The sequence below is a fragment of the Macaca nemestrina genome, chromosome 3 (assembly GCF_043159975.1).
Source record: "Macaca nemestrina isolate mMacNem1 chromosome 3, mMacNem.hap1, whole genome shotgun sequence".
NCBI classification, from domain to species: domain Eukaryota; kingdom Metazoa; phylum Chordata; class Mammalia; order Primates; family Cercopithecidae; genus Macaca; species Macaca nemestrina.
In genome coordinates, this window is record NC_092127.1 from 156,399,803 (window position 1) to 156,421,673 (window position 21,871).

At 38.6% G+C, this 21,871-nt stretch overlaps 1 protein-coding gene across 10 annotated transcripts in view; it reads left to right on the plus strand.

Annotated features, from left to right (window-relative positions):
- The window catches only part of LOC105487718 (amyloid beta precursor protein binding family B member 2), a 410,283-nt gene that overhangs the window by 167,063 nt on the left and 221,349 nt on the right, over positions 1–21,871 (plus strand). For 2 of the 10 annotated variants that reach the window (XM_071093685.1, XM_071093684.1), the window contains one exon: positions 19,710–19,778. The exons of the other annotated variants lie outside the window; for them this stretch is intronic. In XM_071093685.1, coding sequence (XP_070949786.1) covers positions 19,760–19,778 — 19 coding nt within the window. In that variant the 5' untranslated portion in view covers positions 19,710–19,759. The remainder of the gene's footprint in view (positions 1–19,709; positions 19,779–21,871) is intronic. 10 annotated transcript variants of the gene reach the window in all.

Below are 21,871 nucleotides of genomic sequence, written 5' to 3' on the forward strand. Positions count from 1 at the left end.
TGGGCTTTCCAACGCCTTTGTATTTGTTGAATTCACTGTTAGGTTTTCTGATACTTAAAGCTGAATAGACTGTTAAATGAAGCAGATATGAAGACGCAGATGTTATGAGTCTTTTCCTCAGTATTGTGACAGCCTCATACATGTCCTTGATATTCAGTATCACGTTTATCTTGTGTGAAAACAGTCTTTGAAAAGAAAGCTGTAACTTGTATTAAAAGTTGTTCACAGTTCAAAGTGATGAGTTGTGGAGTTGGAAATGTAATTTTCAAAATAAATGAACGCCTCTGTGTGAACTTGCTGTAGCAAGTACCATGGAGACATACTTCATGGGCAGTATCTTCCTTATGGCCTTTTTTATGATGGTCTTAGTTTTCTGGTGAACTACATTGTGTGTATTTATGGCTTTATAGGAGATTATAGCAGTACTAGGGGTAATAGCATAAATAGTCTGATTTCTTGAAAATGTTAAGCTCCAACAGGCTTTATTGGATTTCAAGGTAATGGTATTATTAAATTTTCTGCCACTTTTCAAACTTCTTGTGGCTGAGTTCCAAGCTGCTGCTTTTAAGAAACTTGGGGGCTGGTTCCACTCATTTATGGAAAACAGTTATCCCGGGGGCCGGGCGCGGTGGCTCACGCCTGTAATCCCAGCACTTTGGGAGGCCGAGACGGGCGGATCACGAGGTCAGGAGATCGAGACCATGGTGAAACCCTGTCTCTACAAAAAATACAAAAAATTAGCCGGGCACGCTGGCGGGCGCCTGTAGTCCCAGCTACTTGGGAGGCTGAGGCAGGAGAATGGTGTGAACCCAGGAGGCGGAGCTTGCAGTGAGTCGAGATCCCGCCACTGCACTCCAGCCTGGGCAACGAGCGAGACTCTGTCTCAAAAAAAAAAAAAAAAAGTTATCCCGGAATTGCTATATTGAGGGGCGGGGAGAAGTAATTTGAACTGTTTTTTTTTTTTTTCACTGTCTTGGATTTGGGTATAACACTCGGAATTACTTTCCACATGGAAGGTAGAAATGGCTCTGCAATATGTATCATGGAGATAATATAAGGTATTAAATGAAAATTGTCTTCTCTAGTTTATTGGGAAAAAAACTAGAAGTCACAGGGTCATCAGATTGTAAAGAGAAAAGAATTTTGCGTATCACATAGTAAAATTTCACTTTTTTCCCTAGCCTTGGAGACTTGAGACCTGAAACACTTTCAGTTATTCATTTAAAAAATAAAAATATGCCGGGCACGGTGGCTTAAGCCTGTAATCCCAGCACTTTGGGAGGCTGAGACGGGCGGATCACAAGGTCAGGAGATCGAGACCATCCTGGCTAACACGGTGAAACCCCGTCTCTACTAAAAAATACAAAAAACTAGCCGGGCGAGGTGGCGGGCGCCTGTGGTCCCAGCTACTCTGGAGGCTGAGGCAGGAGAATGGCGTAAACCCGGGAGGCGGAGCTTGCAGTGAGCTGAGATCCGGCCACTGCACTCCAGCCTGGGCGACAGAGCCAGACTCAGTCTCAAAAAAATAAAAAATAAAATAAATAAATAAATAAATAAATAAATAAATAAATAAATAAATAAAAATATGTGCAGTTACCCTGTGTATCCTCTTCTTTAATGAAAAATTGTTCCAACTGGGCGCAGTGGTTCACGCCTATAATCCCAGCACTTAGGGAGGCCAAGATGGGTGGATCACTTGAGATCAGGAGTTTGAGACCAGCCTGGCCAACATGGTGAAACCCCATGTCTACCAAAAATATAAAAAATTAGCCCAGTGCTGGGATTACAGGTATGACCTACCATGCCTGGCCCAAGTGAGATTTTATTTGGTAACCAGTGAAAAGCTTAAGAATACTCATGTTGGTGACAGTTAACACTTACACGGCAATTACTGTGTGCCATCACCATTCTGAGTGCTTTATACACACTCTCCTATTTAATTCCCACAACACACATTTGGTATAGATATTCTCATTATCTGGGTGCCTGTAATCCCAGCTACTCAGGAGGCTGAGGCAGGAGAATCGCTTGAACCCAGGAGGCAGAGGTTGCAGTGAGCTGAGATCATGCCACTGCACTCCAGCTGGGTGACAGAGAGAGACTGTCCCAAAAAAAAGAAAGAAAGAAAGAAAGAAAAATTGTCCCGAAGGAACAGGAAACACCGTGTAACCCCAAGAACCTTGACAAGAAGACTTTTTAAGTCACTTGTTTCAACTACCTCATTTTATCGAGAATAGAGGTTACTCCTTTAAGGTAGAACAGCCTTGGGCAGGTAGGAACAAGACCACAGAAACGGTTAGGTATATTGACATCCTCAGTGCTGTTGCTGGAATTAATGATGGCAGTATCTTAAGTGGGATCAGTGCTTGATCTTGTCTCTGAGAGCTGTGAGGGTTTGACAGACACTGATACGACACGGGGCGTCCCAGGCAGAACAAACGGAAGAGGCTTGTAAGTGGGAGATGTTTAGTAGCTTCAGTATAGAGTGAGGCACTGGTGTGGTGCCCTGCTTGAGATCGGGTAGCAGAAGAATGGCTTATGTCCATGCAGATTAGGGGCAAGTTGGGGTTAGTTTGACCCATTTGGGACAGAATGTAGAGAGCTGTAAGAGCCCATCAGTGAAGTGAGATTTTGTTTTGGTATGTATATGTGTGTGTGTGTATGTATGTATGTATGTATTTTTGTACTGACAAGGTCTCGCTATGTTGCCCAGGCTGATCTCCAACTCCTGTCCTCAAGTGTCCTCAAGTGATCCTCCTTCCTTAGCCTCTAAAAGTGCTGAGATTACAGGCATGACCTACCATGCCTGGCGCAAGTGATATTTTATTTGGTAACCAGTGGAAAGCTTTAATAATACTCATGTTGGTGACAGTTAACACTTATACAGCAATTACTGTGTGCCATCACCATTCTGAGTGCTTTACACACACTCTCCTATTTAATTCCCACAACAGACGTTTGGTATAGATATTCTCATTATCTCCATTTTACAGTGAAGGAAACGGAGGTTAGCTGACTTACCTAAAGAGACACTCAGAGGAAGCAGTGGAGATGGAATTCAAACCTGGGTGGCCCAGCCCCAGGGTCCTAGCTGTTGATAGCCTGGAGCTAAAGGTGGTAGATGCTCTTAGGAAGGTGGCTCTGCAGGAGAGTACAGTTGGATTGGCATGAGGGCAGACAGGTGATCAGAATATGGACTGTAGGCCTTCGGCATGGTTAATAAGAGCCTGGCCTAGATGGTGACCGTGGAAATGAAAGGATGAGAATTCACATGTTACTAGCTTCAGAGGATGGATTAGTGCCAGGTTTCTGACTGGTCATGGGGCCAGGGAAGGATGGAGTCAGAAATGTCTGGGATATTGCTTGCATGTCCACCTAACCCAATTAGGGAAGTTGAGAGAAGATTTGATGGGAGAGCAATGATTTATTTTTACAGAGCCCTGTTTTCCTACCTTATGACCAACTAGTGCAGTGGTTCTTAACCTGGGACTCTGGAGAAAACCGTCTAGAAAAGAGATGCACGTAAGTGTGTCCTAACAGATTTCTGTGAGTTTTTGGACTCTGCCAAGCTCACACTTTGTTTTAGCATGGCCTTGGGCCCACAGAAGGTCTCCAGTGTTTTGAGGCAGTTTGTGGCTGAGGCACTTAGAATTCTATGGTGGCTTGTCCTCTTCCCAGCTTAAGAATCTGTGGGTGTGAGCTCAGGAGGAGGGGATGGGTGTGTGTCTGCATTTTAGAGACCCGCCTTTGTTTTAGCTTCCCTGGCCCTGATTCCTGACTTCCGCTTTCCTTCCTGCCCTTAAGTTCTGTTGAGGAAAGCAGGAGACTGTAGCTGGTGAAAGAGGAGGTCCTTGGTGTTTCTTTGTGAGCTCGCATCCTGTGTTGAGGGAAACACACTGTTCCTGGTGGCGGCCTCCAGGCTCAATTCTTCCTGCTGCTGCCTTTCTGAGAAATGTGACCCTGGCCAGGTATGTCTTCTTGGAGGCTTCTAAATGCAGGTCCCAGCTGAAGGACTGAGAAGGAACAGCAGGTTGTTCCAGGATAAGTAGCTGATACCTTTGTGGAAAAAAAAAATCCTGATGTGGATGAGAGAACGTAGAGCCTCACAATTGGACTTCTGTTTCATGACCATTTCTCCCTCTCTCCCCTTCTTCTCCTTCCATTCCTTCTCCCTCCCTCTTCTTTATTTCTTATTAGAAGAGTTGCTAATTGTGCATGGTTAGTAACTGTGACTATACCTATTTTTATCTTCGAATATGGTTTTCAGTCTTGATTTTTCAGGGAAAGGTAACATTGACAAGTTGCAGGAGCATTAGGGATTTGTGGAATTTGTAGGAATGGCTACATAGGGAAGATGAAGGGAACTAGAAGTCTTGGCTACCCCTGTCCTCCAACCCCTTAAAAACCTCTGGAAAAACAGTATGCATGTGTGGGTTTGAATCCTGCTTCAGTCAGCAGCAGAATGTCCATGCATGTGCCAGTTCCCTAATCTCTCATCTGTAAAATGGGGATGGTGATATTTACTTCTTTCCAAAGGGTGTTGTGATACACAAATGAGGCAGCATATGTGAAGAAATTCTAAGCATCTCTCTTATCTCCTTGTTCCCATCTAATTAAAAGTTTCTGTATTGTACGTTGGAATGATCCCAGAAATACTAGGAGAGAGGGAGAATCTAAGTGCTATGTTAAATTGCTTTTTGTGTGTTTATTCCATTTCTACATAGTAACCATGTGAGGTAAATATTTTTATTTTTTGAGAGGAGAGAACTGAGGTTCAGAGAGGTTTAAAACAAAATAGCTTCACCACCTGCTACATATGTGGCAGTTATTTACTATCTTGCTGCCTGTTACCACATCTATAAAATGAGGATAATAATAGTTTTCTCTCCACAGAGTGGTTGTGAGGATTGAAGTGATTGATATATTAGCAATTACAGGGTGAGTGTCTCTTATACAAGATGTTTGGGACCAGAAGTATTTTGGATTTCATATTTTTGTTTTTGGATTTTGCAGTATTTGCATTATACTTACCAGTTGAACATCCCAAATCCAAAACTCCAAAATCTGAAATGCTCCAAAATCTAAACTTTTGGAGCACTGACATGATGCTCAAAGGAAACGCTCGTTGGAGCCTTTTGGATTTCAGATTTTTGGTGGGATGCTCAACTAGTGTTATCATTAAGAAAACTGCCAAATGTCTTCTAGGCCACTGTTTGGTGAAATCTGGAATTGGTCATATGTATAATGTGTTGAAATGGGATTTCACTATAATTTTCTAAACTAAGAGTGGATTTGGTTTTCGTACAGAAGGATTGAGGAAGTGATGTTAGACGTATCATGAAAACTTCAAAGGATTTAGAGAATGTGAGGAAAAAAGAAGAGATCCGGGGATAATTAGGAGGCAGGTCCAACGGTAAGCTCTGTGTTGCTGTTGAGATGTGGTTGAAGAGAAACCATTACCTGGTTCCTTGGTTATGATACCTTCTCTTGGAACCATCAGATCAGAGATAGATAAACTGAGCGAATGAGGTCTTTGGAGTCTCCATGTTAACAGCTTCATCCCACTTTCTACTTCCTGAAAGAGGCAGTGGAGTAGAATGTTAAACTAAGGATTCTGGGATCATTAGACCAGGATTGGAGCCTGGGCTCTGCTGCTTTTCAACTTCCCAATGTTAGGCAAGTTTTCTTAACCTTGCTACAGCTTGGTGTCCTTCTGTGTGAAACGAGGAGCATCATGGTGCCAACGTTCTAGGATTTGTGTGAGAAATGAAAGGGATCATGAACGCTCTTTGTATTTAGCCCAAAGGATGCCCTCAACAAATGTTAGATACTTAATATTTCCTGGGGCCCTATCCCTGTGGGGTTTGGTTAGGCCCCATAGGCAAGCCACAAGTGGCAATATTTGGGGGCAGTAGCCTTTCTGTATAAATCCTGACCATGACCATAAAAGACTCATGCCTCCTGTCCCTGTTTCAGTTAACAATCTCTGGCATAGAATCTTTGAGTTTCCTTTGAGACACTTTTATCTGCCTCTCTTTTCTCTCAAAAAGCATCTTAGAGCTTGTAGGAGAACAGAAATGGAGTGTCGAGTATCTTACAGTTGGAGGAGAAAAGAAATTTTTTTCATCTTCTACTGGGTTCAAAACACCTCATTCCCCTTACTCCAACTTCTAATTTGCTGCACAATGAGACCTTTATATCTGGCAATGGAGCTATTTAAACAAAATTACATTATAAACCAACAATTTTGCAATTCTGCTCTGTAGTATACAGATATTTTCCTCTTTATCTCAACTGTTCTCACTACCAAGGCAGGCTAGGGGAATGAATGACGAGTTTCTCTAAGAAAAATTAACAGGTAACAAAAGTGAACCAGGTTCCTCAGAATCACAGATCAAGAACACAAATCGCATGTGTCCTCACTCCCCACTCCAGTGCTCTTTCAGAAAGGCCATGTTACCCCTCAGCCTTCTTTCCCACCCCTGTGAATAAAGCCTGCCAGGGGTTGCATCCTACCTGGGAGGCAGCTGCCCTTGGGACAGCTTCCCTTGCTGATGTAGACTTTATCAAATAACCTGTGTCAGCCTCATGGGGAACCATGAAATCCTTTCAAAAACTCATGCATTCTACTTCAGAGGGAAAAAAAAATCTTCTTGGCCAATTTAGCAAGATCCTTGCTCCTTAGTTTCCTTTAATTATCTTGATTTTTTTTTTTTTTTTAAACTGGAGAAGACCATCTGCTTTATGAGGCAGTTCATCTCTTATGTTTTCTCTAATAGGTCTTTGAAGGCCCGGTTAAGCAAATTAAGGCTTCATCTCATTCTTGTTTGGGATCATTTTGTTTGGTGATTGTAAGTCACTGCCACTGGCATATCTTGGTTATATATTTGAGATACCTTGCAGTGTAGATTTTACAAAGAGATGTTATCTTTGTTCCATGAATTACAGGCACTGTGAGCCATTTTCCATATAGTGCCAAACTACACAGCAGGATTCTTTGCTTTTTAAATTCCTTCCTCTCACTACAAGAAGTCCTATTAACATGTTTTCTGAGCTATAGAGTAAAATCTGTCAAATATAGCATGGAAAGCAGATGGGTGGTTGCTGTCGTCCTTTTCACAAACTCTAAACCTAATCTTTCTTAGTAAAACTCAGCTTTGTCACCTTCTTTTACCCCATAGTTTTCATTTACGAATAGAAGACATATGTGAGGGAGAGGGCATTTCTTTATTGATTTTTTTAAAGATACAGGGTATCTATATACCCAGCTTCATGTACAAACCTTTTTTTTTTTTCAAATTAAAAATCTTTTTCTCTGAATATAAAAATGTTTTATGCTCATTATGAAAAAACTTAGAAAAATAACAACTTATAAAGTATCAGAAGACCGTTTTCTAAATCCTGTCACCCAGAGATACCACTATGAACATTTTGATGAACTCTTCTATTCATTCCTTTAGCAGTGATTTATTGAACATCTGCAATGTGCCAGGCACTAGGAATATACTGATGAATGAAACAGACATAGTCTCTGCCCTCATACAGGGAGAGAGAGAAAGACATTAAATAAATTATAGAAATTATATAAATATGAAATTTTATAAAAGTACAGAACACTAATAAGATTAAATGCCATATAAACTATTTTTTAAGAAAGAAATAGAGTAAAATCCCTACTGACAATGAAAACATGCCAGAAGACATGCTCAATTAAAAATGATTAAAACCATAATATTCTACTTCAGAATAATTAAAAGAGATTATTACAAAATTATACAGGAGATGAAAGAACAGCATAAATCTGAATTAGCAAAACTCAGAGACAAGGAGACAGAACTCAAGAAAGAATTAGAAATTTTTAAAAAATCGTTTAAAAAATAAATTCTAAATTGGAAGGAGCACAAAATCAACTAAATACCACAAATATTGCCCTAAGAGAAATAATAGAGGGTGAAAAGGAGGATAAAGTTAAAAATCCAAAGGAAATGAAGAAAGAAGTAAAATTTGGGAAAAGTTGACAAATATTGAAGATAGACAAAGCAGATCCAACATACAGATAATAGGAGAGGAGAAAACCAAAGCAAAGATGTGGTACAAATGATATATTTTAAGAAGAGTTTTCTGGAAAAAAAAATTGAAACTACGTTTTGAAAGAGAAAATCATGTATTTTAGAATATCACCTTAGAACAACCAATACCAAGATATTCTAATAAAACTATTGGGTTAAAAAGAAGAAAGAAAAAGTCCTTTGGGCATCTCGACAAAAAAGGGAAAACAGTAATAGAGAATTAGATTGTTCTTAGACTTTTTACAGAAACTCTTATGCTGAAAGAAAATACATACCTAAGGTATTCAAAGGAAAGAAAATGTGAGCCAATATTTTTATATCTAGCAAAATTGACCTTCAAGCATAAAGAACACAAACTTATGAACATGCAAAAAAATCAGTGGAGGAAATATTGCTCCTCATGGTCTCCTCCTAAGGAATCTTCTACAGAGTGAGCTTCAAACAACAAAAATAACAAGAAAGATGTAAGATGAGCTTGGGACATCTCAAGATAATAAATAGGTAGCAAGGAAGCTATCAAAGATTATTAGGACGTGTCACAATGACTTAGGAGCCAACTTGAAGAGGCTCCTACTGGCCAAAAATAAAATTGCAAATATGTTTAAATCCATGAGGTTATGATATGAAAAAAAAAATTATTGGTTCTGCAGTATGAAAAAAAGGTTAATGGAGCACCAATTCATCATCTTGAAAGTAGTTAGGAAATAATCAGCTTCTTTCTTACATGAACATGAACTGTACCACTGGAAAACCAAGTGGTAGATGAAGGAAAACATCTCCTAAAATTTTTCCACCCAGTAGATGAAAATGAAATTAAATAATTGGAATATCACTATTTTCCAACCCCTGTAGATTTAGGGGATTTAGGCATTGAATAACAATGGCTGCTAACATCAGAAATGAATGAAAACCAGATACCATGTGCTTCCTAATGAAAGATCATACCACCACAGACTGAATTTCAGTCTGTTCAAACCTCTGAATCTAGCTCCAATTTGCAGGAAATTCAGAGGTTGGAGAAACGAGTTAAACATGCACCACCAAAATTCATACTGTGGGAACTTCATACCTCAGACAGCCCAGATTCTTTAACAAATTAATTGTAAGGAAAAGAAAAGGATAGAGGTGATATAGATTAAATGTAACTTAAAAGACATCAAAAGTTTAAAAATAGACAACACTTATGCTGAGTAGGATTGTACACTTGGGTAACAGAATCATAAAGAAATGCCAGGAACTGATTACCATGATTACCATAAATTCAAGAGTTTGTTTACTTTGGAGGAAGGGAAAGTCATGGATGGCCTTCTACAGTAACAAGCGAAAGCTGTGTTTTGATTAAGGTGGTAGTTATGAGTGTTTTCTTTATAATAAGCTATTTGTTTTGTGTGGTTCTCTTAATCTGTGTTTTATTTTACCATAAAAAGATTTAACAATATTTTTATAAAAGAATGACAGTATACGTACTGCCTTTCTCCCAACTTTTATTATGAGAAGTTTCAAACAGAAAAATGGAAAGCATTGTGTAGGGAATGCCTATATACTCATCATACTGTTTTACAGTTAGTTTTTTTCACTTAGTATTATTTAGTAAATATCTTTCTGTGCAATTAAATACAGAAGCATCCTCACTTTTAGATGATGCATAGTATTCATTGTAGGATGTGATCCTTTATTTAATCAGTTTCCTAATGATGGACATTTAACTTGTTTTTGATTTTTTTCTGATAGAAATAATGCTGCTTATTTGTCCTTACAATAAATACCTAAAATTTGCTTTGTCACAGCATATTCTAATATGCAAAGTATAAATGCTGATGTGCTGTGAATGAACAGTTAGCAGTAGAGACTAAAGATGCAGGCTAGATTAATCAAGACAGCCCTGTGTAACCTAGGGAGGACATAAACCTCAAAGAAAAGACTAAAAAATAGATTCCCCCCTGCAGGATCCTCACATAGCATTATACCTTTCCTGGATCGATTTAGGTTTCATCCCACAGCTCTTCTACAATCTCATTTGGTTGTTGTGGGTATAACCAGTGTATCATTTATGTATTGCCACAATTAATGCTGCATAATGAAGTAACCCAAAATTCAGTGGCTTAAACTGTAGCCATTAGTATTTTTCGGATGGCTGAGTGGTTCTTCTTGTAGTCTCTGCTGAGCTCACTCGTGTGGCTACAGTTAGCTGCAGGGGTAGTAGACAGATCTGCTGATCTTTGCAGTGGTCTTTCACGTGTTTAATGGTTGGCTGGCTTAGGGTGGTCAAAAATAGCCTCGGACCAAGAAGATTTAGCCATCCTACCTAAGTCTCCCAACACCCTTCCGACAGGCCTAGGCATGTTCTCGTGGCAGTAGCACAGATCCTGTCTTTTTCAGGAGAGTAGAAATGGATCCATACATTCTGAGCTTCTGTGTCATCCCATTTGCTAACATCCAGTTGGCCAAAATAAGTAACACAACTGAGACCAGAGCCAGGGGAAAGGGATTGCAAGGTTACAGAGCAGAGGGCAAGGATGCAGAGAGGCTGTTGATTGGGGTCATTAACTTAGTCCTTTATAGTTGTCCAATAGCATATTTTAAATTGGCACATCTTAGAAGCATTAAACATTGTAGTTATTTCTAAATTGCAGATGTTAATGCCTTTGGAATATGAAAGTTGGGGATCAGGCCAGGCACGGTGGCTCATGCCTGTAATCCTAGCACTTTGGGAGGCCGAGGGAGGCAGATCACGAGATCAGGAGATCAAGGCCATCCTGGCCAACATGATGAAACCCTGTCTCTACTAAAAATACAAAAATTAGCCAGGTGTGGTGGCACATGCCTGTAGTCCCAGCTACTCAGGAGGCTGAGGCAAGAGAATTGGTTGAATGCAGGAGGCAGAGGCTGTAGTGAGCTGAGATCGCGCCACTGCACTCCAGCCTGGGTAACAGAGTGAGACTCTGTCTCAAAAAAATTAAAAAAGGAAAGTTGGGGATCAGGTATATTTGTGGGGGAAGCATAAAACTTTTGCTTCATTGAAAAAATTTCTGATTAAGTGTTATAAAGATAACTCTTAAATGGAAAAATCTACATTTAATGTTATGTCTTGAAAATACTTCTTTTCCAGTTGTTGGTGTTTTCCCCTGGGATACATTTCAGAAAATAGGGTTTTTTTTTTTTCTGTCTTTGCATGTTTTTCTTTGTTTGATAGTGTTCTTGGAACTGGTTTCGAAATCTCACTTGGAGAACACAGAATGGAGTAAGATAAAGAGCTAGGATCATAAATCAATGTCTTTAAGTATTTTTGCGAAAGATAAAGAAATTAGTGATAGGATTAGTTCTTGGACCTTTACTGCCACAACTTTTTTCTCTCTGTTTTAGACTATATAAGTAGTAAATTTTAGATCTCTCAAAGTTGTGATTTTTAACAGCAAGTATGCAGTGACTAGCTCTGTGAATGACAAAAAAATTATTACCAGTAATGGTTAATGTCCCAAAAATGTAAGAAATTCAAGTTTATTCCCATAGAGTACAATGTTATATGCCAATTCAGTGTGTACACTTCTGTGCAGAAATAAAAACACTGGAATAAAGTTTTGCATTACATGTACTTACTATATACTCCACATTATGCATGCATTACAAGACTATGCACGTTTTACTTGTTTAACCGAAACTGCATGTATTGCACTAAGCAGGCAATTTAAAGGATTTTTGTTTTAAAGCAGTCAACTGTTGTTGAATTTTGGTTTATTTTCTGACTTTAAAACCCACCCCCAAAGTGAGTTAAAATTTCACACATGTAGCCGGGCATGGTGGCTCATGCCTGTAATCCCAGCACTTTGAGAGGCTGAGGCGGGCAGATCACGAGGTCGGGAGATCAAGACCATCCTGGCTAACACGGTGAAATCCTGTCTATACTAAAAATACAAAAAATTAGCCAGGCATGGTGGAGGGCGCCTGTAGTCCCAGCTACTCAGGAGGCTGAGGCAGGAGAATGGCATAAACCCGGGAGGCGGAGCTTGTAATGAGCTGAGATCACGCCACTGCACCCCAGTCTGCAAGAGCGAGACTCCGTCTCAAAAAAAAAAAAAAAAAAAAAAAAAAAAATTAAATTCACATATGTTCTCAAGTATGCTTTATTTTGCTTTTCTGAGCTACAAGCAACGAGAGGACTCAGGTTTTGCCTTTGTTTTTAGTTGCCATGTACATCAGAATGTTGGACACAAACTTCAAAAGAACCCTAATAATGTGGTGAGAATTGTCCTGTGGTATTAATTAATTTAGGCTATTTGAGTCAACTTCAAGAGAAGAGTCCAAAAAACATGGTGTAGCGGTTTTGAGCCTCATTTTTAGAGGTGAACAGCTGATGCCAGCTCCATCACTTGCCTCTGGTGGGATCTTTGGCATGTTACCTAACCCTCTGCTTCCGTTTCTTAATCTGTAAAACTGACATAATAACTGTATCTTTTTCATAGGGTTGCTGGCGGTGATAAGTGAGATAATCCTTATCAAGTACCTACTTAGCACAATGCCTGGCACATAATAAGCATTCAATAAATGCTATATAGCGTTAATACTTCGGAAGGACCCGAGTCATCTGATAGAAGTACTTCGTTTTATAGATCTGGAAATAAGGCTTAGTTCTCCAGGGGAAAATGTTTAAAACCTTAAAGTAAGAGGGAATCAGTATGTATTTGTAGATAGATCTAATCCTGGAATGCAATGTCTACTTTAAAAGTATTCATCACTAATATAATCCTGTAGATTTTTGAGAGCATCTGCCGACAGTTTTTCTGACAGCCTTTCCTCTGCTTGGCAGGTTATGATGATGATTTCACTAATGTCAGAAAGATAATTTTCTATATAATTACAGTTTTTAGCTCCATTCTTGGACTCAGCCTACTATTTGTGAATGTTTTCACAAGAAATCAGCATAGGGCAGAGAAAGGATACAGAGGATGTGAACTACCAAAATTTACTGGGTACTTACTTAAGCCAGGTATACAAAGATCTCCAGGACACTGCTTTTGGTCCAGAAAGCTTACAGCCTAGTTGAGGAAACAAGCGTGGGTAAGAAAAAAAATAACAACAATAATAGCAGTGAGTATTTTTTTTTTTTTGAAACAAGGTCTCACCAGTTGTCTCACAACTCACTGCAGCATTGAACTCCTGGGCTCAAGCAATCCTCTTGCTTCAGCCTCCCAAGTAACTAGGACTGCAGGCATCTGCCACCATGCCCGGTTAGTTTTTAAATTTTTTTGTGGAGATGGGGCTCTCACTATGTTGCCCAGGCTGGTCTTGAATTCTTGGCCTCAAGCAATCCGCCTGCCTAGGCATCTGAAAGTGCTGGGATTTATAAGCGTGGACCACTGCATCTGGCCTTAATTAGCATTTACTGAACGCTTAGGATGTGCTAGACACTAAGCAAAGCAAACAAGCAGCCTATGATACCCCATTCTGTTGTCATAGTAATTGTCAGATTGATGGTAACCACAATTTACAGTCCAACAAGACAGTCATATAGGCTTCCAGACATTAAGTATTGGTTCAAGATCATATAGGATTTAAGTGTCAAATGAGTTAAGAGGAAGAGATAACTCTGGGCCAAGGTCATAATTTTCAAAGTTGGGGTTTGGGGGTGGCTAGAACTCCCACTAGGAGAGTGTGGAAGGGGCCCACTATTTGAATCGGGTGGAGACCAGGGATGATAAATGTCTTGCAGTACTTAGGACTACCCTGTACAACAAAGATTGTCTTACTCTGCAGAGCTTTTAAATACCCTAGCAAATATTCATGTAGTTAAAGACATTTTTGTATAATTATCTGACCCTAGAAATTCTAAACTTGGTTTTAATATACACTATGTGTTCCAGAAGTGAAAACTCCTTCTCATTTAAAGACAAGTGTATTTAATATTTTTTGGAATATTCCAAAGAGTTGTTCAGCATTTTGCAATTGATGTTATTGGCAGCAGTGCAAATCATGTCTGAGTTGTCAATACAACACATGCCTTTTTCAGTCTGCATTTATAGCTGTTGCACTAACAATGGTTCTACACATAGGTGAGTGTCTGATACCTGTTTGTTATGACTGCTGGAATAGTCATGCCAGAGAATTTGCTTATTGAAATGTTTCCCTCCTTTTATTCCCCCTTTTCTAGAATTTATGTGTTCAGATAGGTTATATTATCTGTGAATATCACTTTAGGATAATAAAGGGGTTATTATAAGCTATTTGTATAGAAAGGGAGTATTGGGTTTTATAGCATTGCACTGAGTTTCTAGGGAAGTAGCTATTTGAAGGTAAAGAGGATAAATGAGAGATTCTAGAATCAGTTGGGTCTTAGATTGTTAGTGGTTGAAACAACTTAATTCTGGAGATTTTAGATGAGGTGGTGATTGTGACCAGAGCAATGTTTATCTGGCATCATAGATCTGCAATAGATCCGGGATGGTGTATGGGGAGGAATTAGACTGGCTGTCAGGGGAGGAGTTATGGGACTGTGCAGTACTATTTTAAAAATGGGTTGGACAAAGAGCTAGGCACATTGAGAAGGAGGAATCAGTCAGACTTGTTTGGTAGTATTTGGGGAACATAGGTAAAATGGAATTGTTTGTCTGATTTTTATTTAAATCTTTCGTTCCTCTTCAGAATTATTTAAAGGTACATAGCATCTTTTACTGAATCAAATTACAAGAGGGCATTTTATCTATCTGTCTGTTTGTCTGTCTGTCTGCTTAGTGGTGCTTTTGTGATTTGGGGTTGCAAGCTCTCTCTCTGGTCCTGTCAGATATTTATTGATCCCTAGTACCATTATCTGAAGGCACATCAGCATTAAGAATTTTTATTAATGGGACATGTGAAAACACTGCTAGAAGGAAACTATTGTTGCTAGACTGTTTCACTTAGGTAGCTTTATGCTTTGCCCCAAAAATCACAACTGTATTCTCAGTGCAGAACTTGTAGTGACCTGCCATTTGTCCCCAACAACTCTGAACTCAGTATGTGATTTTTATGGAAACAAGGGCTCTCCTCTCAATGCTGACAAAATCTCTAGCATTACAGCTGAAGTAGCATGTCCACCAGTCTTTGCTTTTATGGAAAAGTACATAATATTTTGATTAGGGTAAAGTTTTTTTGTTTTTTTGGTTTTTTTTTTTTTTTTTTTTTTTTTAGACAGAGTCCTACTCTGTCACCCAGGCTGGAGTACAGCGGCGTGATCTCGGCTCACTGCAACCTCTGCTTCCCGGGTTCAAGCAGTTCTCCTGCCTCAGCCGCCTGAGCAACTGGGACTATAGGCGTGTGCCACCACACTGGCTAATTTTTTTATTTTTTGTAGAGACGGAATTTTACCATATTGGCCAGGCTGGCCTTGAACTCTTGACCTCATAATCCACCCACCTCGGCCTCCCAAAGTGCTGTGGTTATAGGCGTGAGCCATTGCACCCGCCTAGGGTAAAGTTTTGAATCTGTCTACATTCTCTAGATCAGGGCTTCGCCAGTAGAAATAGAATGCAAGCCACGTATGTAATATAAAATTTTCTAGTACCACATTCTTTAAAAAGGTGAAATTATTTTTAACATGTTTTATTTAACTTAATATAACCAAACTATTATCGTTTCAACATGCAATCGATATTTTAAAATTATTAGACATTGTACATTTTTTCCACGCCAAGTATTCACAATCAGCATGCATTTTACGCTCACAGAAATCAACTTGGATGCAATATTCATTGGAAATACTTGACCTGTATTTAAATTTCATAAAATTTAGAGTTGAAGAAGTAGACTCACCTACCTAAGAAGTTCCAAACCTACTTAAATGTTTTCCAATAAGAGTCAAATATCAGCTTATAAATTTATATTTAAATTAATTGTAGTTAAATAAATTCAGTTATCAGTTGCACTACTTTTTAAGTATTCAATAGCTTGTAGGTACTAGTAGGTAGGGACTGTATTGGACAGCACAGTTGTATATTGTTCTTAAAAGCCATGCATTTGTATAGTGTTTTCCTATTTTCCAAGTGCTGCTTTGATATCTTCTCAGGTTATTGTTTATGTAGAATTAGTCCATGCCCCTAAGTTCCTCTCAGAAACTGTTTTATTAGATGAGATTAATTCATCAAAGATATAAGTGCCTAAGGGAAAAAGTCCTGCATGTTTGTGCCTCATCCCCAGGGCCAGGAAATGCCTTGCACATTCTAGGTGTTTGATAAGTGTTTATCTACCTAAATCCCAGTTGGTCCTCAAATTGCACCTTAAATTTGACTTTCTCAGGAAAGCATTTCCTGACCCTCCAGTCTGGCCTGTGGTTGTTTTGTTGCATTTTCTCTTATATCTAAGTTATTTTCCTCCAAAACTTATTTATGCTGTGAGTAACTTTGTGATTAATATCCATCTTTCCAACAACTAGGCTATAAGTTCCGTAAGAGGGGAAATGTGTTTTTTACTCACTAAAGTATCCCTTACTCCTAACATAATGCATGGCACATGGCAGGTATGAAATAAATATGGGTCAGATAGTAACTTAGGGCTATTTATAATATGAAGTCGTTAGCAGAATGTCTAATTCTTAACTTTATAGATGTTGGTTTGTTTGGTAAGGGAAACAGGAATATTTTATTTTAAGGATTATATACATTAAGGATAGTCATCCCTTGGTATTTGAGGCAGATTGGTTCCAAGACTCCCTTCAGATACCAAAATCTGGGGATGCTCAAGCCCCTTAAATAAAGTGGGGTAGTGTTTGCATAGAATCGATGCAACATCCTCTTGTATACTTTTTATTTTTTAATTTTTTTTTAGAGATAGGGTCTCACTCTGTTGTCCAGGCTGGAATACAGTGGTGCAATCATAGCTTACTGCAGCCTTGACTTCCTGGGCTCAAGTGATCCTCCCACCTCAGCATGCTGAGTAGCTGGGATACAAGTGTGTGCCACCCCACCCAGCTAATTTTTGTATGTTTTGTAGAGACAGGGTCTCACTCTGTTGCCCAGGCTGGTCTCAAACTCCTGGGCTCAGGTGGTCCGTCCCCCTCCATCTCACAGTGTGCATGAGCCGCTGTACCTGCCCCTTCCGTATACCTTAAATCACCTCTAGATTACTGATAATACAATATAAATGCTATGTAAATAGTTTTGCTGTACTGTACTGTTTAAGCAATAATGACAAGGATAAAAAAGTCTGTACATGTTCAGTACAGAGGCAACCATCACAGGCCTAACTTTCTGATCCTCACTTGGATGTATGCATGGATGTGGAACCCGAGGATACAGAGGGCCAACTGTATGCAGATTCTTAGTTTTTGTGCAAGCCTTTTCAGAATGCTCACACTAGTATGCCTTTTTTTTTTTTTTTTTTAACTTTCTCTTTACTGGTCTTCATTTTCTTGAGTAGCTATTCATCTCTTTCTCTGCATAGCATTTAAAGTGCACTGAAGACAAAAACTAAAATTTAAGAAAAGGAAAATGGAATTGTGAAATATGTTTAAGGAACTGAGCAGAAAGTTATAGGGCAAAGACAGAGGAACACAGAGGAGGCATCACTTGCTGTTTCAGGACATTTTCGAATAAACCCACCCTTTTCATTATACCAGAGTAATGAGCCTTACCCACAGTTTGTGAAAATATAATTAAAAATGTATCTTGGCTCAGTAGACCAGGTTCTCAGGTCATTATCAGAATCATAAAGTTGGAAGTGATGCCCATTAAAGGTTTCTAGTTTGGAAAGGTTAGATTAGAATTAAGTTTTTACAAATATAAAGGTTTTTCAATTTAAGTTATGCTTTAGAAAACCTCTAGCATTTGATTATTTTTCTTTTAACTTTTCATAGAAGTGTAATACGCATACAGAAATGTGCACGTAAGAGTACAGCCTGATGAATTTCCACATCTTGATGAAAAAAACATGACATTCCCAGTGTCCCAGAAGCAACCCTCTTGCTACTTCCCTACCCCACCCCCAATAATCCTGATATCAATCAGTTTTTCCTGTTTTTGTACTTCATATAAATAGAATCATACAGTATCTGTATTTGACTTAGTATAACATATTATCATTCTGAGTGACATTCCTGATAGCAACTCATTGAAAACAAGGTCCATTTTCAGTTTTCCTTGTTATGTATCATTTTGGTAAACTGGCAGCTTCCAATGTTTCTAGATCTTTATATTCCTTTAAGAAATTTTCCATGTAAATGCATGTGCATCTGAGTATATGCCTAGGTGTGTGTGTGCACATGTATTTATATGTGTATGCTTTTTAAAAATGTTACTTAAGTTAGATCATGCTTTGCTATGCATATTAGTCACCTCTTGGTGATCCATCTCAAAACCCTTTCTGGCTGGGCCTGGTGGCTTACACCTGTAATCCCAGCACTTTGGGAGGCCAAGGTGGGCGGATCACTTTAGGTCAGGAGTTCAAGACCAACCTGGTCAACATGGTGAAACCCCGTTTCTACTAAAAATACAAAAATTAGCTGGGCGTGATGGTGCGTGCCTGTAATCCCAACTACTTGGGAGGCTGAGGCAGGAGAATCATTTGAACCCTGGAGGCAGAGGTTACAGTGAACTGAGATCATGCTGCTACTGCCCTCCAGCCTGGGCGACAGAGCCAGACTACATCTCAAAAAAAAAAAAAAAAAACCCAAAAAACCAGCAACCCCTTTTATATAGGCTCTTGTAGATCCACTTCATTTTTCCTAACGGCAGCATGATATTTCATTGTATGGATGTATCATCATCTAATGAACCAGCTGTGCACTGAAGAACAGCTAGGTGGTTACTGGCCTTTTGACTTTAGAAGAATAGAATCCACATGAGCTTGTCTGTGAAATAAATTATTAGAAGTGGAATTGCCAAGCAGTGGGATCCATGCATTCAAAACTTGCTCAGATATTTGTAAATGGCTCTCCAAAGAATTTTGCCAGCTTTTACTCCCACCAGCAAGGTTTGAAACTTCCTGTTTCCAGTATCCTGTCCTTATTATCTGGCTTATTAATCTTTCCAGTCTGATATGGGAAATCCAGTTAGACATTGTTATTTAAATTGGTATTTTCTTAAGTTGTAAGTGCAGCTAGTGATTTATGTTTATTCAACATTTGTGTTTCTCTTGGGATTTGTTTCTTTCCTTATTCTCCTACAAGCTTGTTCATATTTTTCTTAATGGTTTCAGGGAACTCTTTCTATATGAAGGAAGTTAACCCTTTTATGTCATCTGTGGTGGTAATTTTTTCTTCGGTCTGTTTTTTGTTTTTATCGTGTTTATAGTCACATTTTTTCTAAACAGATGATTTTAATTTTTACGTGGCAAAATGTCCCAATTTTTTTTTTCTGTAGGGGTGCTGAATTGTGTGTGTGTGTGTGTGTGCACGTTTCATGAGAAAAAACATTGAACACTTGAGACAGAAAGGTAGGTTAGGCCTACCATGAAAAAAAACCCTCAATAAATGTTTGTGGGAAATGTGGCTGAGTGGGAATTCAAGTTTCAATCAAAAGTGGTGTGACGAACTATAAACGAACAAAAATGTGGACATTGTCTGCCAAAATTTGTTTAGTGTATGTAACAGCTTTTGGAGAGATTTTCACTGCTATGCTTTTCTTTTATGCTTTGTTATTTGGGGTTTTAATTTCTCAAATGATCCCTTTTTTTTAGATTTCAAATTATAACCTATTTCCTGCACCATTGCTGACGCCCAGTGATCCATGTCAGAAGTACTTCCAGGTCAGATACATTTTCACGTATTTCAATGCAGAGAAGCAGTTGAATATTCAAACTTAAAAAAAAAGAGATAATGTTTAATGTTAAACTTATGATTTGCTAAAATAACATGTTTTTGAATTTCATTGTTCTTCACTAATGTAATAGAAAAATGAATCTTTAAAATCAAGTAGAAGAATTAGTTGGACTTAACCATATTTGTGTAATAATTGCATGAATACTTATAATGTAAAAATATTTTAGTTGACTGTGACAGGAGCTTAAAAATGTCAAATTTTACCATCTAGCATTGTATATTACAACCTGGGTACTACTGAAATGTGAACAAAGGAGTAGGTGTTGGTGTTGAGTCTCTCAATCTGCATCTTATTAATAGCTTGTAGAGTTTGCTTAGACAGAAACCCCCCCCCACCCCCAATACTGAATATATTCTTCTCCTTGGGTCTAATCAGCAGATTAATTTCAGGTCTTAGGAAAACGACCTTAATTTTACTGTACGTCCCTTTTTTGGTCTCGTGATAGATGCTAGTCTACACACAACATGGTGTGGGATTTAATCCCTAGCCTCACAGTTACATAATAAGGAAAAAGCAATTGCAGTAACATTTCAAATTAAACATCATATAGGACTTCAAGTGACAGATAGATCTGGATAGATTTCATATTTATTAGGGCACATATTGCTCCGCAAGTTCTGAGTTTTTAAATAAGTAGATTTAAACCATTGGCAAATAGATACTAATGTCCCTAAATTCTAAACTTATTATTAAATATAATCAAGCTGCTGTCTCCTTTATATGACATTTTTCATGTTACATTTCAACAAAGAACTAAAATAAAACGTAGTAAACACTAAGCTCATAGAGGTATATGAGAGGCAAGAAATATTCTTTTATAAAAAGCAGCCAAAAACTATGACAAACCTGAGTTCACAAAGGAAAGTCAGTGTCTTAGAGCTGATTTTTAGAAGCCATCTAATCATAACAGTGTGATGATTTGGGGAGGGTATGGATTTTGTCAATGCATATTTTGTCAAAACATATTGAATAGATATATTAGTTATGGAAAAATCAAGAAAAATACATATGTTCTTTAGAAAATAGATTTTAAATGTTGAGAATAATTCCCTTTAGGGATCCTTTAACTTTTAAAATCATATTTTTATGAGATAGATTATTAATAGATAAGATTATTATTATAGTCTTATCTTCAAGGTACACTAGTATGAAAACAGTAAAATAAAGCTGGCAAGTGTATAAAATGAAATGTATTCCTCTAAGTGAAGGTAGACTAATAAAATAACTTCTAGAAATTTCCTGTTCTTGATACATTTTGTTATGCTGATGTTTTCATTGTTCATGGTGGTGCTCAAACAGCTTTATTCTTTGGCGGTTATGTAAGAGATACTGAAACAGTTATCTAGCCTGGTTTTTAAATAACAGCTACTAGTCTCATGCATCGGTATGACATATAACACATTTTACAAGGAAAGAGGTATTCTTAGTTCAGTGGAAAATCCTATTCCAGCCATTTTTTCACTTGAAAATTCAAATAGCGACTGGTGAGAGAGGGTCTGGACTAGTAAGTGGAGTTAGGTTTGCCTTCAGCTCCTTTTTCTAACTCTAGGGAGCTGTGACTACAGGGACATCTTTTAAAAACAAACATGCCAGAATTTATTTATTTATATATTTATTTATTTGTTTAATTTGTTTTGAGACAGAGTCTTGCTCTGACACCCAGGCTGGAGTGCAGTGGCACAATCTTGGTTCACTGCAACCTTTGTCTCCCAGGTTCAAGTGATTCTCCTGCCTCAGGCTCCTGAGTAGCTGGGATTACAGGCATGTGCCATGACGCCCGGCTAATTTTTGTAATTTTAGTAGAGACACGGGTTTTGCCACGTTGACCAGGCTGGTTTTGAACTCCTGGCCTCAAGTGATCTGCCAGCCTCAGCCTCCCAAAGTACTAGGATTACAGGCGTGAGTCACCATGCTCAGCCAAACATACCAGAATTTATACCATCATCTGCCTTTGAAATTCCTGTTGACCCTTCAGGATTCAGCTCCGGAGTCCCTTCTGAGCAGGTCTTAGACCATGAT